Below are 19,692 nucleotides of genomic sequence, written 5' to 3'. Positions count from 1 at the left end.
GGGCCAACCAATTTTTCAGTGGCATCACAGTCCCAAGGCACTGCATGGAGAATGGCTTTAGTCTCAAAGCAGCTGCCTCTTCCAGATGCATCTGCTGCAAGTGAACTCTACATGAATCTTCTCCCCACCATCAGTACACAGTCAGCAATGGGATTTGCCAGTTAACATCTTGCAGACCCTTAACCTAATAGGACTTAGATCTACCTGAAGTCCTAGTCTTTGTAAAACAGGAATGTCTTTGTGAAAACTTTCTGCTTTCTGGCACAAATGTTAATTTTCAGCTGTGTACATTTACTCACCCCTGAGACTCTAAATGTCCTGGATATTAAAGGAGAGGGAAACATCCAGGCATTCTGTGTAACATTTGGAATCTTTTGCCTAATAATGGGGGGAGGGGAGTATCTTATGTTTACAAGTGAACTACATTAAATAAAAAATATGTTGCTGAATTTAAGTCACAGCATGACACAGACTTCCTTGACTAACAGTAACAAAGCAACATGAGCTCTGGAATGGCAGGAATATCTGTGATTGAATGAGTAGTGGTGCAAACCAGTGCTCCTCTCTTAATCAGAAGAGACAAGAATATATGTGTCAAAGGTCCCTCTTGTTCAGCATCCTACCCTCAATGGCATTCCCTGATCTTTGGTGAATGCATGTAAGAGACAAGAATTGCTAAGTTAACCTTTCCAGAAATATTTTTTTACTTCATCAATCCAAACCCAGAGACATCTTCAGTCACTGGCTCCATAAGAACCAAACTTCCTATGAGTGTCTTCCTCAACTGCCCAAACATTTGATGCTCTTTGACAGCCCAGCATCCACTGGCCAGCTCTGGTTCTGCCATTTTCTGAGGAGCAAGGTCTCACAAGCAGGACATTGCTGGCATGGGAGCTCAGTCTCCCATAGTGCAGTTACATCTAAAGAGATGCTCCTCTAAAAGAGAGGATTCCCAGACACCAGGAACACAGACTGATTTCTGAAGGAGGTTTAAGCACCTAAGGGCCTTTGTCTGAAAATCAAGCTGAAAATCAACAGGGTTGTAGGTTCAGTAAATTGGTTGTAGAGGCACCCCTACTTTGGTAATGTTACACTGTAATGAGCCTTTCACCCAAATATCACAGCACCTGCACTGAAATCCCTAAAACATTCTCTTCTTGGGTATGAAGTTTTGAAGAAGGGTATCAGGTATTTTTGGAGTCACTTACCAGCCCCCACCACAGTGCATCTGCATAGGTTTCAAACTCCTCTTTCATCTCCACCCCATTAGCATCTTTCTCAGGAACATCTTTTTCAACCAGATAAACAAGAAATGAGGATAAGATGAGCGTCAGGAACCCAATGTACCAAGCAGTGATGAGCTCCTGCAAAAGAAACAGAAGAAGATGGAGGGGCTGAAAAGAGCCTCAACATCCACAGTGGCAGAGCAAACATCAGGAGGAGAGAAGCACAGAGGGTAACAGCAGAGCTGAAACTGCTGGCTTTGGTCACATCCATGACCAGCCCAGCTCAGCACTTAGTGGGAAATAATGCAGAGATTTTGCCCTTACACAGAATCTTCCTTAGGAGCAGCCTGGAGGAATCTGCAGTTGTGGTTCTGCATTAAGCTGGGTGAAGGGCTTAGCTGCACCCAGGGCACAGGGGCTGCAGGGCTCTGACCCTGACCTTGACTCCTCCCTTTCCTTCTGCCCCTGGGCTTGGTCAGTCCTGACAAGCAAATCCACAGCTCTGCCCTCTCCCTACCTCCAGAGAGCCAAGGCTGCAGGATTCACTTCCACCTCTTCAGCCAAGTCAAGGCAGATCCCATCATGAATTATGCTTTCAAAATGAATTAATGCAGTAAGAACAGACCTTGAAAATATTCTGTGCACAAAAACACTCCCAAACTTTGCTGTTTTAGAGAGAATGACTAAAGTGGAGTGTGTGTCTAATCCCACTGAGGTGGGGCATGCAGCCAAGTTAAAATCCCAGAATCCTAGCAATGTCTGAAACAAGGCAGAAACATTTTTTTTTGGAAGGTCTTCAGAGGTAGGTAAAAAAAAAAATCAATATTCCAATTCATTTTTATCATTTGTATTATTCATTCAATTCAATTCACTGTATTGGGTTAAAAAAAGAAAAAAATTGTAGCTGAGAACTTTGTAATTGACTCTTGAGACAAGTGAAAACTTTCTTAGCTAATTTCTGGTGTGCAGTCACAGAAGGAAATTGTTAGCAAAATTGTTTCATCATTGTCTCCAGTAAAGCAAAGTTCTCACAACCCCTTCTAAGCTCCCTCAGCCAGCTGAGGTCTAAAAGTGCATGGTGGGGAACCAAACAAGTAATATTTGAATGAAATCCCACACAATGAAGCCTTTAACAAATGTTAAAAGCCTTAAACAATGTTTTTGATACATAGACTTCTTTCATAGACTTCTTCACTTCTTTCCTGAGAAACATTTTTGACATAAGTGTTTATCTGCCACCTGTCTTGTAGCAAGTTTATATGAGGAAAAAGCAGAAGTTCATAAGAAATGAAGCATGCTGGGCATCCCCATTAGTCCCTACACAGAAGCAAAGTCTCAACATGCTGTGTCAGCTGATATTTTAACTTTCAAAACCCCTAAAATGTCATTCATGGGTAAGAAAAAGCAGTATGTAGTAGAGTATATGTAACTTGTCTACCTCCTGTGCAGATGAGAAATTTCATCTAGAGGGCTTTAAGCAGATAATTTTTAACTTGCAATAACGTTTTGTGAAAATGCAAGAACACAAGTACCTGTCTGGTGCAAGACAGGGTGTGTCTGATTACAGCATCAAATTAGACCAAGCAAAGATGACTTTAGAAATTTTTGCTGTCTGAGTTCCCACTGTGTCCATCTCTGCATTGTCTGACCTAAGCTTTCAAAGAGAAATTTTACCAGTAGCTCTCTTGGAAGCCACATTTCTGTTCACATTTCTCAGGCTAATCAGCCTCTTTCCATCCCTTCAGAGTCCTGCTCCATCTGTTGATCAGACAAGTCTGAGAAGCCACTATAAACATGTTGCTCCCAGGCATCTTTGTCAAGGATTTCAGCATCCTTCACTATAAAAGGGATGTCTTTGCTTCCACTCACAGTAAAGGCAAAATTCTTGTTGTAAAGAGTGGGGATGAACATTCTCTCACTTCCCAGCACCACTATTGAGCACAGAAAGATAAAACAAGGGGCAGAAATAGTTCAGAGAATGAAAAAGGGAATAAAGCTGAAAGAAAAAAAACTGCTAAACATAACCCCAAGACACTGCTGTATGTGTGCATCCCCTCTTTCCTCTCAATCTTTCTCCCCAGCCCCAGCTGAGCCCTGGCTGCTCACTCACTTTGCTGTGGGCACAAATAGCTGATCCCAGAAGTTTCCAGGTGCCGCCCCGCCGGTCCATGCGCAGCATCCGCAGGATCTGCAGGAAGCGGAGGCTCCTCAGAGACGTTGCCAGAACATTGCCCTGGTTCCCAACTGCAACCACTGGCACTGAAGCAATCAGCACAAAGATATCTGCAAGGAGAGAAGAACAAAGCCTGCCAACAGAAGTGGCCCCATCACCTGCTCCTTAATCCCATCTGGTTGTGCTGCAGATTTCCCTGGGTGAGTTTCGAAGCTGCCTGGAAATGCCTTTTCTTGCCAATTAATCAGATATCTGCACCTGCCACACAGCCAGCATCAGGCACAGAACCTCCTGGAAAGCCTTGGGATCTATTTACACATCAATGCACTGGGCTTGAGACACTGAGCTTGCTTAGGGATGCACAGAAACAGTGTCCTAATGCTGACAGAAAATCAGCCTTATCTTCATCTGTGCCACTGGAACACCACAGGTCAGCAGAAGAGAAATTCAGGTTTGATGGTACATTTACCATTTTATTCTTTTGGCTGAGTATTCCCACTAAAATCTTGAACTTGGTACTACTGGTTTTTTATAAGTGCTCACAGGACCAATTTGCTGATAACTGAAGAGCTTTGAAATGTGAATAAATTATTTTTTTTCTTTCTTTTCCTTGTTTTCCCCTGCTTTGTGATCTTATGTACACATACAAGAAGAAAGTAGTAGCAAACAACTTCAAATATTCTCTGGGCACTCAGTCTTTGAGTTGTCTTTGTATTCTCTTTTCAGCCAAAAAGAGTGGATTTCAGATTTATTCACTTCCAAGCATTCTCAAAACAAACTTGTACCAGTGACAAATGAGATAAGATTTTAATAAATGCAGGATATCTTCTGTTCTTTGCCCAGATATCAATGAAGATTCATACTCAGAAGTGAGATGACACTTCTGCTAAGAAGGAATGAGACAGTATCAACCCCACTTGCTCACACTCTGCTGCCTTCACAAACCTCCTAGAAATATAAGAAATATCTGTACAACAGTAGCACTCAAAGGAGCCTTACTAAATTAAGGATAGCACAAATGCACAAAGAAAATTTGTCACAATTTTGTCTACCATTTAGACCCATGAGAAAAACAAAAGGAGGGAGAGGAAAGAGAGGCTTGTATTCATGCAGCACCATGGCTCCTAGAGTGTTTTGTGTTGTACAAATAAAGAAAAAAACCACAGTGCTTGGCCTGAAGAGAAGTGAAACAAGTGAGGGTGTCCTAAAACCAGTGAATGAATGGGGATGACAGGTGCTGAGGGCAGAGTGAGCTCCTAAATGTCAGCTGGTTGGTTTGTGGGTATAATCAGTAGTTGCAGGAAGGTATTCAAACATGAATAATGAGTAATTTTATGGATAATTATAGGCAGTGCCTTCCAAGCCTGAAAGACAGCATGGGTGAGATCACAAAGATACTTGTTTGCAAATAGAGATCAACAATACAATTGTAAAACAAAACACAAACATGAAAGGGAGCTGGGGAAGAGTTGGGTTCTCAAGTGGTTTGAAACTGAAGGCAGAGAGAGTTTTCCAGAGGATGAGCTTAAGAAAAGTGCAGTGGGGCTCAGAACAAGGAAAATATATTTCAAAAGTAGAAAATTTCATTTTTTTTCCTCACTGATTAGGTAGCCAAGTGTCTTAATTATAACTTATTGCTGGCTACTTCAAAGAATTACTCCAAGCAGGTTCTGGCATAAAGGGCAGATCTGATGTCAGGGTTCTTTGCACTGTCAATCACCAGTTCTTTGACAATCCCCAAAGTGGCTTAAAAGGTAAAAGGACATTATTGAGAAAAAGAGTAGTAGAGAGCATGTGCCTACCCAGCATGCACAAAGGCTTCCTGGCAAATTTGAGTCTCCCCCTCCATCCTTTGTAGCGACAGCAGCAGCCAGCAGCCCAGATTCTTAAGGCAAACTCTGCTCCAAAGATGAAAATGGCAAAAGTTTCCTGTGTCAAGACACAAGTGACATTGTTAGTCCCACAACAAGTTTTGAGGCAATTCTGGACACAGGGATACAGCTGAAGGAAACAGATGAGGTGCAAGTGTTAGGATATGTGTAAGAGAGAGGGAAAAAGTGGAGGAGAATCAAGATTGATGACAGAGGCAGAGTGGGACAGGTTTCCAGCCTGCTAAGTACCCTGCAGGAAGGATTTGCCCCTGCTGCTGGGTAAATGTGAAGGTGAATGTCCTGCCTTAGTGGAAGGACAATTAGTTCACAGAAGGACCTCCTGCTCCACACGAGATGAGCAGACACATGTGAGGGGTGACTGCAAAGTCCCCAGGACACCTGTACCCCCCAGGGCCACCCAGAGCATCTTGTTCATGCAGCCACATCTGTCCAGGCTGGGGCAGAACACAGGATACTCACACAGTCATGAGCTTAGAGCAGTGACAAAGACATAAACATTTAAATTACATACGAATTTAAGGCATATATTGTTCCCTTAAATTGCTGGTGGACGAAAGAATGGGATTTTCCACCTTTCTAAGCATGGGGAGGGAATGGGGAGCAAAGGGCTCCTCTGAGGTGCTCAGCAGAGATAGCCAAGGGCATCCTCGGGCATGTGGTTACTTTTCCTCTCTGTGAATTGCTGGCAAGAGGGAAAAGGGGACTTTTCCTCATGCTCATTGCCCACAGCTTTTAAAAACTGCTGAGAGCCACACAAAAACGAGCACAGGAGAAGGAAAGATAACCTCAGGATCTTTAAAATGTGAAAGATGGGCCTGAGCAGGACAACAGCAACCAAAGACAAGTTTCACATTCCCTGAGAGATGAAGGTTTTTTCATACAGGCACTTCCTGAGAAAGAACATGCAAGGGGAATTCACCTTTCATTTATTTTGGCATTTAGCTCTTGCTTGGATCTATATGTCTCTGGAGGTACAAGGGGAAATAGAAATTGAGATCCTGGACCTAATTTTGCTATGCAGTTTCCCTAGGGATACTTTAAAGACCAGGTTAAGCGAGACATTGTGCCCTGTATTTTATGACAGCTATGGGAGCAAAGAAAGTTCACTTTTAGGGTCATTTTCATAAAATGTTGAATTTGCCATTTTCTATTTAGTGAGGGGTTTTTCTATTTTTTAATTCTTCTGCTGAATGGGAGGCCTTACTGAAATAAAGTCTTGAGCATGAACTTCAGCATTTATAGAACTATCAATCTGGAATGTATCTGCTGTGAATATATTTTCTCTCAAAGGCACTGCCTGCAGCAATTTCAGCTATTGGATACAAGCATGAGTCCAACCCTGATGAACTCCCTTGAAAGAAATACTAGGATTAGTAGAATACTATAGAATGAATCAAAACTGTTGAAAGATTCCCCCAAAAATACTTTTCAAGTGTGCTTAGGTCTGGCATGGTCAATAGGAAGTCTGCTGATAATCTGATGGAAGGACTGTTAGACAAATGCTGAAAAAATATAATTTAAAAGCCTCAGGCTAAGGACTTTCATTTCCTTTTTGCTCAGGAACCTCACTTACTTTTTACTCAATGGGTGTTGACAATGGACTGGGAACTCTCCAGTATGTGAATGTGCAGCCACTGCTCCAGGAGCAAGAGCAGAAACCTCAGTGCATGCAGGCTGGGAGAAGTTTCAGTCCCTGCTGAGGGGCTGATCTCAGTTCCAGGGCATTACCAGGGCAATGCAGCCACAGTTTACTTACCAGCAAGAGGAGCCAGTCTCCAGAAACTGTTTCATACTCCTTGAAAGTTGTCAGGACAGCTAAGATCAAACACCCCAAGACAATCAGAAACCTGGAATGAAAGAAAAGGTAAAAAAAAAGCACAGCATTTTTAATCCTCTCTGTATTTGCACTGGAAATATTTTCTGTAAAATCATGAGTAGAGACCTCCATGGGATGGCTGCTCCCTGTTGGTGAGAATGAGGTGGTTTTTATGAAGATCAGAAGTTTTCAAGCAGGTTGGAGCAGTCATGGCAAGATGCAGAGTCAGAATGTTCCTGGGACAGACATGCTTTAATCAGCTCACATTCTCCAGGAATGAAATGGGTGATAGTGCATTTTCAGAAGGAACTGTTTGATATGGCAGAGGATTGTGTTGCTGAGGAGGTCTGTTCCAAGCTGTGTGCTGCCCAGAATGGCACTGCAGGTCAGTGCAATGATCTCCCTGGCACATCCTGGGCCTGGGAAACACTAAATGCTTCAAGGCAGCACCAGGACAAACCCTCCCTTGAAAACTGCATTGAATTTCTTTTTATTTCTTCTCTTTTTGCACTCATTTCTATGCAGATGAAAAGATGAAAAGGTTTGAAAGAGTAACAAGAGAGGGTAAATTTCTGCCCTCCAGTAAACAAAGTATGTGATAAATCATTGCCCCTGTGTTATTTTCTGTCTGTGAGGCTGCAGAACACAGAGATTCAACTAAAAATTTAACTCCCACTGCTGGCAAATCCAATTCAGTCTAATTGATCTGCTATGCAAAACTATTCCCAGGTTCCAGCTATTCAAAATCTTTTATGGAAATTATTACTGTGAAGCAAAGAGGGGCAAGCTCATATTCTGGTACTTCATGTATCCAGATCATGGGCATTTTAATGTGTTTCCAAAACTTGATTCACAGGAACAGAGGGGCAGGTGGCCACGGAAATATTTAGAGTTTAATGAATAAATTAGAAAGATGTCTTTGTAAAAGCTCTGGATCCCCTGCTTTCATAGCTAGGGTACATCAAAGAAATGATAAGCATTAGGTACAGAAATCATCCAGGGAAAAAAAGCTTGTGAAGAATCAAGCTGTGTTTATGTGTTCTACCTGTTTTGAATTTCAATCTGGTTCCTGTAGTGTGATTTCATCTCTTGCTGAGTAAAACTCCACTTTGTGTCACTGGGTGAAATGAGCAGAGCCAGAGCCTGCAGAGGAGGCAGTGACAAGGGACTCAGTTCAGACACATGTGTCTTCTAACCTGCACTGGGTTTTCATTTCCTTCACATCTGAGAAAACCAGGGGCTAAAGAATGGAATTCTGAGAATGTGAAATTATTTGCAGCCAGAGTGAAAGGACAGAGGTGAGCTCCAGATATCTCCTCATGGCTTTTGGGGGGAATTTCCTCCAAGCAGAGTCCACCAGCACCCTACATGCCAGGAAAATACAGCAGTGTCTCAAACCTCATAGCAAACCCTGAAGGATTGCTTTGCTGTGGCTTTTCTGAAATTCACTGTTCTTATTCCAGGAGAATTTCAGATCAGCCTTTTCGAGCAAGGCTAGGACAGAAGTAAATGTGTTTGCTCATGGTAAATAATTTTGGATTTCTTTGGCAAGATTCCCCTTTTCCCACTCCCCAGCCCTGCTCTAGAGCATGAGTTATGCAGCTGGTAGGAAACAGACCAAAATGTGTCTTTTGCCTTCTACCTAGAACCACACTCCTGCTACTCAAGACATTTGGCAGCTCACTCAGTAATTCTGTGATGCTCCTGCCATGCCCTTGAGCTTTGTCACACCATGTCTTGCTGTCCCCACCTTGCAGTTATGAAGTGACTGCCGGCTTCCCAAGACCCAAAATCCAGCTGTCCTGAACCTCCAAGAGCAAACTGATGAAAACTAAACAAAGACAACATTATTCCTTTGATTAACTAACAGCCACCTCTGCTCTGCCTTTAGAGTGGTGCCATCAGCAACACCCCATTTAAAGCTTTGAGCAGCTTCTGCTTGGCACTTTCCATTAAAGCACTTCTTTATATGAAAATAAAGATATATACTTCTTTATGTGAAAATTTGGTCACCCATCAGCTCACAAGTATCATTTTAATGATATAATGGAAGGTGAAACACACTGAAAGCAGTCCAAGGAAATTACATCATCTCATTACATCACAGGCTACTTAAACTAAAGGCATGAATTTAAGATATCATTTAAAAAACTGCCACTGTCAATTAAAGATGATGCACAGATTTTTGTCCAAAAGGAAGACAGAAGTTAGTAGTGAAATCATCTTTTCTGCCTAAAAATGACTTCAGTTTTACCACTAGAGGGTAGCTGTGCTCCACAGAGAGAGGGTTACAGACAGCATCCCCTCAAAGCAGGGGATGCTCAGGGGATCACAACCAGGATTTGATAAAAGGAAAGGGGTCTTACAGTGATGAAGGAGCTTGGTCAATAGAAATCCCAGATGCTGACACCAAGGGACACCTGCTCAGTGCTGTTGGGGTGCCCCCAGAGGCACAACCTTATTGTCCTTCCTGCAGGACTCTGGGGTATGAAGGGATGAAAAGCCTGTGTTAGCACCCCCATAACCACAACCCATCTTAGAAGGGATGGCTTTCCTCCTGCTGCATCATACCTGAAGGATAAATCCCAACTGCAAGCACCCACAATTAATCAGCTCACATCTCAGCAGTCTCCTCAGCATCTGCAATAATTATCACTGCAGCTCAGAGCACACCATCAATTTTAATCTGCATTGATGCAATGCAACCCAGCCTATTCTGATCTGGATCTTGGTGGTTTTGAAGGCTGCAAGTCTTCTTGTGTGCTCTTTCTATGGAAGGTGTCACTCAGATTCCACCCTTCTTACATCAGTCCTGTTGCCCAGCAAAGATGAAGAAGGTTCATCCTCCCCTTGCTGCTGCTGCCTGTGTCGTGGGCACACCTCTGCCCATGCAGACATACAGACAGCTGGCAACAGGACAATGCCTGAGTCTACTCTGCCTAATTTCATTTTGCAGAGGCAGCAGTGTGGGCTGAGTGGCTCAGTCTGGCTGAGAAATCATAACAGGAAAATCACAGGGTAAGAAACTGCTGAAATCACAGAGGATGAGCAGGAGGAAGGCTGCCACTGACCTGGGGAATCAAGGGACAGAAGGGGAGGAAATCTGACATTTACTCGCAGTTATAATGATTTATAGGATATAGAGCACTAAGGATTAGAAGAAATAGGGTGAAAATCAAGGTTTAAAATGAAAACTGAGTCCTATTAAGTCAAAACTTCTTATTAAATTGTGTTTCAGCAGGTGGCAGTCCAGACTTTGAGAATGTATATCACATATGCCAAATGAGGATCTGAAGGTGTTCTTCAGCTTTTCAGAATCATCCTGCCATTATTTTACATAATTTTTCACAGCACATTACATCGTTCCTATTTGCAGCATTATGCCTTAAAAATCTGATTAGTTTGTTGTTTGCATAATTTCTGGACCACCAAATGGCAGTGCTTGTTTGTCACTGTCACAATATATTATTCAGGTCAATATATTTTCTTAGTTTTAGAAATTACATGTTTAATACTCATATTTTCCAAATGCACTATTTTGATGTGTTATAAAGAGTACTAAAAAAAAAAAAATTCTTTCCCAGAAAAGAAGTAATTTATGACTATGCATGATCATGAATCTAATGTCTCTTTTATGAACATCACAGACTGTGTTTGGTAAATTTTTACGTATTTTAATATTCCCAATTCTTTGAGTTTTTCTTCTACATCTTTTCATTTTAAGCCAATAGAATGCAGATCTAGCTGAGAACATTTATGTACTTTATATATACATCTGCTCACCCTGCTTTCTGTTCACCATCCCTTCCTCCAAAATTGTAGGAGCAGATCCTGTAGGAATTTGCCTGTAATCTATTCCAAAACAGCTTCCCTGTGAAGCTGCTTTGAGCACTAGATCTGCCATAACCAGGCCAAACTACATTTTGCACAAATTTTTGTGCTGTGGGACAAAATGTTATGTCTCAGTGAGGTTTAGTTAATGGAGAGGAATGTGTGCCTCCAGTGAAAAACTCAGGTTGATTTAAAGCAAATAGCTCAGGCTGGTCAGGAGCACATACAGAGGATATTTCTTCTCTTTAACTGTGAGGACAGACTGATGATGAGCTCCTATGGAGAGGTTTACTGTGTAAATTAGCTGAATGCCACCCCTTATGTTTACCCCTGGTTTGGATATAATTATAAACATCACCTCTTCATAATGCTTATGTATTTTATTTTTGTATTTTTGCTACAGCCAGCCCCAGCAGTCCCACATGACCAGGTTTTTCTGAAATCCCTTGCTGTAAATTTAAGTATCACATCTACATGTGGTCAAGGATCCTGGTTATAAAATTATAATCCAGACTTTGGGTAAGAAAGCCTCTAGCCTCTAACTGAGCAGTTATAGTAAGAAATCCCCCCAGCCCAACAGTGCACAGATTTCTTTCTGCTCTCTTATCTTCAATACCACTTCTTGCAAGACATTGGGACTTTTCTGTCTCCAAATTTTCTTCTGAATCTTAGATTTTTCTGCTTTGCTTCATTTGGTATTTTATTTTCTTCCCTTAAAGCTTGTGCTCTGGTTTCATTATGCTCTGCCACCTGGTAAATGCTAATGGAATTCTCTAAGATTGTGATATGTAAGGAAAATCTGACAGTGTTCTGCTAAATTTCTGGTTTAGGGTATCCAAAGCAATATGGTTCTAAACCATGATTCCCACACAGTTTCCCAAATTTCATATTGGAAAAACCTTATTTTCTTCAGCTGTTGGCTTTTACCCATAAGGATTAAAAATGCATCTTTTCTCACAGTTCTTTCAGTTGCTCTATATTCCTACCCACCATCTTTTTCTCTTCTTCCAAACTTCATTTTTCACAGAACATCTGCAGCATCTTGCAGTGATCACTTTATGGTTGCTAATGAGAAACTTGAGTCAGGGTTTTTAACGCTAAAAAAATTACATTACCAAATATTTGAGAACAGCTTTTCAGAGAGAAGGGAATGCATGCCTGATTTCCACAGACTCAGGAATACTCACTGTTTAATATTTAGATTCTTGAATCCCTGCACTTCCAAGCAACAGGCCAGAGATCAGTGCTGAGATAAGGGTGACAGGAAAATTCCAAACATATTTTGAGGCTACAAAAGTGTAGGAGTGCAGGGAAAAGCACTGAGAAATTTAGGGAGGAGGTCCTGGAAGAGAAAAAGCAACAAGTCCTGCAGAAGGGATGCTCTAAGGTTCCTCTCTTTGCACCCACAGATTTCCCTGAGTGCACACACAGCTCCATGCAGAAATCCCTGTCCCAGTGCCATCAGACAGCAAGGACAGGGTAGAAATGCCACACTCAGTAAGATGTATTGCACTCTTGCTCTGCTGCAAAGGCAGAAAAATGTCCTCCACATGATGCTGAGGGAGACCCTGGGAAGTGAGGAGAGATCCCCAGAAGAGCCCCAGCTGGGCTGAGCTGGCAGGTGATGAGGTGGAAGCCCAGAATGACACTTGTCCACTGGTGACAGAAGTGACAGACATTGTCCCTGGCACAGGAAGCTGAGGCAGAAAAGCCCAAACCCTTATTCACACCAGGTTTTTGATGACCTTGGGCTCTCATTGGCAGGAGTGTCTCTGAGTGAGATTCACTGCTGTTTCCATGAGTTTGGAAAGCTTTTAAAATCAAGACCTGGGAGAGGAAAGCTGTGTTTCACAGCAGGGCATTTAGGGTGGAAAAGAACAGCTTTTATATCAGATTTCTCTCCCCTCTCCTCCATGTACTAACCAGGTTAAAGCTCCCTTGTCTTGCTTTTTTTTCAGGCCCAGTCCTGAAAACCTTTTTCTTCTGAGCCCTGTTGACCACCATTGCCATCTTTCTCAGGGATTCTGTCATGCTGGTACATTTTGGGTCAGCAATGTCAGACACCATCAATCTGTATTTCCTGCTTAGGGGGACCTTTCAGAAGAATGGCCTGACACATTTTCCTAGTATCAGACTGCAAAACAGCCCAGGGCACTGGCTGTGTTTTCTCAGCCTAGAAGACAAGAGTCATATACCAAATCCTATTTCCCTGCTGGGACAAGTGCTAAAGGTGCTCTGAAATTCCTGGCACATGTAAGTCACTGGGAGAGCCCAAGGCATCTTCTCACATGGGTGATGGGTGGGGACAGAGGACAGCAGCAAAGGAGAGGCAATGACAGCATTAGCTACCAAGGGGTTAGATGTCTCCTGTTCCCCTGCAGCTTGAATAAGGATGGAAAAGCTTCTGACTTGCAATTAAATATCCTGAATAGCTTCATTGGTGGTTTTAAATTCTATTTTTATATTAGGTGAAGGACATCGGACTGAGCTATTGTTTGGGGCTTTTATCTGCCATGACCAGAGTGCCTGTCCATGGGCTTATCTCTGGCTGGCAGCAAGCTGCTAATTGAGTTGAGACACACAGACTGAGCCATGCAGTGCAGCAGGGCAGGGAGAGCACAGAGCCAAACCACATCACCCAGCAGCTCCAGCTGCAAAAACACAAATCAAATAAATTGCAGAAATGCTTCTGACAGGACATTCTCCAAAAGACATTAAAAAACTTGTGTCAAACCATTTGAAGGTAAACCTTAAGATTCTTACATTGGATTTTGCTAAAGTTTGCAAAATAAAAGTGCTGGAGCTTTGAAAGCCAGTCTTTAATTGAGTAGTCAAGTGCCCAGACTTCAGCAAACTCTGTAAAGAAGTGAATTTAAATTGTAGAAAGAGCCTAAGGTAAGACTAGCAATCATCCATATCAATGCTTAAACATCTGGAGAAAAATTTCTTGGAAGATATCTTTTATAAATGTCACCAAGACTGCTGTGTCCAGAGGGACAAAAGATCTAGGAGTCTACTTCCACACATGACAAAATCTCAGGGGTACACAAGATTCAGGATGTCTTACAGGGACACACACTGATCTCCCCACAAAATCTTCCTTCTTTCTTTAGAAAGGAGAGGAATGAGTTATACCCTCTGAATAAAGTTTTAGAAATCTCAAAAAATGCAAATGAGAGTAACTTCTGAGCCCACAGTGGTGACTTCTGCCTTGATTGAACACAGTGTTGTGGTATTTTCTACCTTCCCACTTGAAATCAATGAAGATCAAAAGACTGTAGCAGACAGAGAAAACTAACAGAAAAAACAAAAGAGCCCACCCACCCTTTCTTCCACCAAACTCCCTTTTCTTGCAGTCACACACATCAAATATATTAGATCCTCCAAATGTGGCATAGCTGAAAGTGAATTTCTAATATGAAAGCAGCACTGTCCAGAAAAAGCTTCTTTAGTCTCTAACAGAGTTACTAGGTAGGAAACTGATAATAATAATTTGGTGGTGAGAGAGATTCTTAGAATGAACTGAAAAGAGAATCTTTGCTCTCTATGCAAGCCATCAACCCATTTGGAAGTACTGATAGTTGGGTTTTTTCCTATTTTTGACCATACATTGCAAACCCCATACCTTCAAAAATGCGAATAATTCCAGTCCAATGTAGCACTTCAGCCATGTGGGATTGCCAATTGAAAAAACAATTTTAAGTTGGGACTGGATCTTCTTTGCCTGTGCCTTCTCACACTCACCACACAGACACCTTTATGTGAGAACATGAGCACTTTCTGCAAGGATCTCAGCTCTCACCTGGAGTGGGACATTGAGAAAAAAGCTGCATGGTGCCTTTCCTGATGGAGTTTTTAGCCTGGCCAAAGATTTGCAGGAAGAGGTGCATGGCTGCACATGACCTGCACCCCACAACAACACTGCCAGTGCACTCCAGGTCCAGGTGTCCTGCTGCTCAGTGGCTTTTCCAGCATGGGCAATGAGGGGTGTCCTGGTCATGCAGCTTCTGTGGAGCCAGACATAGCCACTGCTCTCAGGTTAAGCAGGCTCTCTGGATTTCCTGGCATTAACTCCAAGTCAGCTCTATCATTTTGCACCTGAGGTGGTCACATTGTGCTTGTGACACAGGGCACATGGCTCAGGGCTTTTCCAGCTAAAACATGAAGTATTGCAGCTAGAATGGAAGACAGATCTTTTCCACATAGTGTTTAGTCACTGCCTGACCTGGAGAAAATTAGACAAAGGTCTTTGAACCATCCAGTTCTTGGGATTTTTTAAATCCAGAAAAACTTTCTGTATTTTTTTTATAAGTGAAGAGTTCAGAGTCATTATTGCAACTTAGATTATTTGACAATACTGCACATCAGCTTTTCTTAACAATCTAGTGTGTAGACTAGGACCCATTCACAGATCCAGTGGGGCTGCAAAACAAACTCACATCAGTCAGTCAGGGAAGGATTTCTTATTGTGCAGAATGCAAAGAGGATGAGCTGCCTCACTTTATCCACAGGGAGAGAAGAGAAGAGAAGGGATCTGTGCTAAAAGATGCAGGGGCTAAACTTCATGTTACAGGAGCTGTGGATAACAGTGGTGGTGTAGAGGAATGCTTTTTCTTGGAATACACAAATTGACACAGGCAAAATACTCTATTAACAGACCAAAAATCACTGGAAATTAAACCAGGTTTTTAAGCCAGTTTGGTTTGATGCTGTTCCTATAAACCTTTTCTTACAGCAGACTCTTCACCTTTGCTTTGTGCTCCATAGCAGCAGCTTGGTATTGGTGATCAGTCAGACAAGGATTCACAGCTCTGGCTCATTTCCAGAACAATATCCCAGAGAATGGCATTAGCTGGAAGCCAGGGGAAAGCAACTGAGTGCAGAATATTCTTAAGTATCTCCCTAGAACAGAACTGGGAATGTCTCAGAAGCTCTAGATGATCTCAGATAAAATAGCCATTTTTAACCATATCAGTGTAGGAGCCTTATCTCAGACTAATCCAAGGGATGGGATTTTATCCAGTAATGATGGACACACAATGCAAATCCACTCTCATGCTGTTGCTCCATGGGGAAACAGATTCTCTCCCCTAGGTTCACTTGGTGCACGTGACCCAAGCCCAAATTTTTTGTGTTTTTGAAGGAGGTGGCTCCACTGTACCAACCAAGAGTGGTGTCAGAGTCCTGGCCCTGAGCACAGTGTCACATGGATGAAAATCTCTTTTGGATGGGAACTTGAGCATGGTCTCCCAATCACACCTTCCCCAGATGGCCAAATGCTTGATGCCAGGCCCTTTCTCTCAGTGCAGAAATGAAACCACTCCCTGTAACTCAGCCTCACACCAATCAAACCACTGCCACAGGTCTTCTGTCTTTTAATACCTGCCTTTCAAAATGCATCTGAAGGCTTCTATTTGATAGTTCTATATGAACACTAGGAATTCTTTTTTATATCTGTTTGTTGTGAAGATAAAAGAGGGACAAAAAGTGGATTTTGACCCTAAAATGTCAGCTACTGCCTTGATGGTTTAACACATGATGATAGACGTGGTCTGGATGGAAATGTGAGGGGGATGATCAGTTGTTTAAAGATAAAACCCCTTTATAATAGTGGTTTTTTTTCAACATCTTGCCTTTAAACTGATGAGAATATATCTATAACTTTTAAGTGTTTCAGCAAAGGTGCTTACAGTGTTATGTGGAATTTCTGTAAGATCTACATCTCCATAGGACAGAGCATTGAAGGGTCTCAGTTGCAGACCCATGGTGCTGATGGAGCATTGAGGCCACCACAGCATCAGCTGAAGTGTGGGGTGCAGATAAGTTATTTGTGCTCCTTTCCCATCCCCAGTTCACATTCATTAGCAAATGATGAGTTGTGTTAGTGTGGCAAATGATTCACCACCTCACTGGAGGTGAACTTTGGATAAGCTCTTTGGAGTCATTGTGTTGTCAGGACTTGGATTTATGCAATGGAACAGTGTTTGTACCTATGTAAATCTGATGCTGTTTTAAAGTATTTCTGCTGGTTTGCATTATCATAAACGATTAGTCAACATTCAAAACTCAGAATGATCATCTGTAAGCATGTAACATCTCATTTGATGTCTGAAGTTGAGGGCCTTGGAGAAGGTTATCAGTCTTTTCCAGACCTGTCCAATTTTATTCCTGAAATGTTTCACCAGCATCTGCAACAATGCTTCTCAACACAATATATGATGGCCCTTTTGCTCAACTGGCTTGTTAATGTCATTGCATTACTCCTGTTTTACCTGACAGGTTCAGACAATGACAGTTCTATCAAACCCTCAGGGAAAAATGCCAATATGGAAGGAGATATTTTTGTTTTTATTTGAAGAAAAACAGAGATTTTAGCATATGTAAAGTACATTTAGAAAAACAGAAAAAAATGCAGTAATGAGAAGTCCTGTATGCAGAACACAATCTAGCAAAAGAGTTAAATCTGTGCTAAGAAATCCTGTTAGGACTAACATGTTTGTATCCTCAAACCCATGAATCTTTGGGTGTTTCCTATATGGAACAGCTAGTTTTACAGAAGGTAAGTTTTTTGTAACAGGGGAATAGTGGGCACAGTGAGACACAGTCTTGACATAACTTTCCTATTCCTATTTGACATCCATGGGAACAGGAATTCATATTTTTAATTCAAGCTTTGCCACTTCTGTTGTGGAATCAGCGCAAAGAGTAGCTGGAATTTCAGCATAATAAAGAACCAATAAGGGTTGAGGGTTAAATCCATTTTCAGGTGTAGAATGACAGACCTGACCAGCCAGTAAAGCTCACTCTGAGCTGAACAGCCCTCAGCTCCACAGGCACTGCCAGCTACATTAGTGGGACAGAAGACACTTAAATCATCTGTACACACAGATATTTGGGTGCCTGATTTGAATATCCAAGTCATGCCTTGAATCTCACCTCATGCAGGGAAACAGAAACAGAAAGTTTGGAGCAGAAAGTAACAATTCTGGTGCTCTGCTCACAGCTTGCAGTGCCTCTGCCATTGCTGGGGTGATGGGGATTGCATCAGACACGCAGAGCTTTTCCCTTCATCTGTAAAATTAAGATTGTTGCAGAGGGATGAATTTTAGGCCTAGGTTTTTATTGACCTCCCAGACAACCATGATGGTTGACATCTAAAGGGTGTGAAAAGTCAGGATTTTTTTCCCTTTATGTCCCACTAGAACATGTCCAGGGATAGGGAGCTACACTTGCCATGTGGCTACAGAAAACACAAGTAAGTGAGCACCAGGCTGTGACTTTTTCCTGGGTGAAACACCTACTGACTCAGAGGATCCCTCCAGCACCTCAGTTCTGTGATTAAATAGGGATCTTAGCCCTGGCTATCTACAGCACTGGCTATACATTTCTATTTGCTGTAATGTGGCTTGAAGTTGTTCTCAACACTGATTATTTATCTCATGGGCTGTAACTGTTTCAGGGGTTTTTCTGAGTAGTCTTGATCAAGATGCTCATGACTGATTGTACATGTATTGTTCTATTGCTTACCAGCAGCAGTAGTACCAAACAGTTCCAGAATTCTGGAACTTCCATTCTTTTTTAATAGGAAATTAAGGAGCCAGTTCCAGGCAGTTCATCTGGGGAGCCAAAATTAATAATGATCTGTTCTTAGAAATACCTCCCTGTACCATTTTTACACTCAAGTGTGGATGACTTCTATTATTTTTTCACAGACAAGACAACTATAAGAGTTTCCAAAGGAAAAAAGCTTAGTTTCTTCTGTGAAGGAGAGTTATAGCTAGAAAACAAAAACAAACCCAAGTACTGAAATGCCAGTAAAATGATAAGACCTGGTAACTACTAGTTATCAAGTCATCTGAATTCTAGAGATGCTGTGGTAAGTTTAATGACAAAGCTAATTACTCACAAGAACAAAATTTGAAAGGGTTTTATGGTGAATGCTTCACATTAAATTACTGGCACTATTTTGGTCACTGTGACACTTTAAAAACAAGCACATGGTTGTGCTCAGCTTGCTTGTAGGGCTATTAGATACATCTCAAGGTGCTCACTTTAGGTGTACACTAAACAGATGTGATGTGGCTGTGGATGCTGTTTATCTAACACAAGTGATTCAACATGCCCACAATAGAAAGCATGTAATTAAGTTTTGCACACACCATTACTGGAGTTATGGGGCAGGCTAAGAAATATTTCACTCTTCAGAGTCTTGAGGGAATTTGTGCTCCTTCTTCCAGCATGGATCATTGTGTTCTTTCCTTCACAGGACAGAAGAATACAAAAGTGTGTGAAATGTTTCAAACACAAATATTGTTTTGCCAGGAATTTTGAGTCACTGTCTTTATGCAAGAAATGTCACACTGTGCACAAAAGCAGGAGCAGCTTTTCCCTTGAGCCTGCACAGTGGAAATTAATAATGCAATTGTCATTTTATGCATTCTGTTGCATCTTTCAACCTTGCTCCACTGCTTAAACTCACATCAGTTTTGTTCTTTCTATAATTATTTAATATGTGAAAGTTCTTTATGTTAGACGACAGAGTCATAAAAATGTTTTCTCACATCCAGAAGTAGTTTCATTTTTCTGTTCTATCTATTTATTTATTTATCTATTTCAATCTGTTTATTTATTTCCTGCACAGTTTTTTATTAGTGCCCTAGTTTACAGAGCAGAGAATAAATTGCACGTGTCTGTCTCTTCGTCCTTTATTACAGCATTAACCTTTCCATTATCTGCTCAAAGGCAGGGTTTAAA

At 41.8% G+C, this 19,692-nt stretch overlaps 1 protein-coding gene across 1 annotated transcript in view; it reads right to left on the bottom strand.

Moving 5' to 3' along the window:
• The window catches only part of KCNQ3 (potassium voltage-gated channel subfamily Q member 3), a 187,137-nt gene that overhangs the window by 28,718 nt on the left and 138,727 nt on the right, over positions 1-19,692 (bottom strand). Inside the window, exons 2-5 of the mRNA XM_056485641.1 lie at positions 7,048-7,138; positions 5,202-5,328; positions 3,337-3,509; positions 1,209-1,364 (exon numbers count right to left, since the gene is read on the bottom strand). Coding sequence (XP_056341616.1) covers positions 1,209-1,364; positions 3,337-3,509; positions 5,202-5,328; positions 7,048-7,138 — 547 coding nt within the window. The remainder of the gene's footprint in view (positions 1-1,208; positions 1,365-3,336; positions 3,510-5,201; positions 5,329-7,047; positions 7,139-19,692) is intronic.

The sequence above is a fragment of the Oenanthe melanoleuca genome, chromosome 2, assembly GCF_029582105.1.
Source record: "Oenanthe melanoleuca isolate GR-GAL-2019-014 chromosome 2, OMel1.0, whole genome shotgun sequence".
NCBI lineage: Eukaryota > Metazoa > Chordata > Aves > Passeriformes > Muscicapidae > Oenanthe > Oenanthe melanoleuca.
The sequence above is the reverse complement of the archived record's forward strand: the minus strand, read 5'-3'. Positions and strand labels throughout refer to the sequence as shown.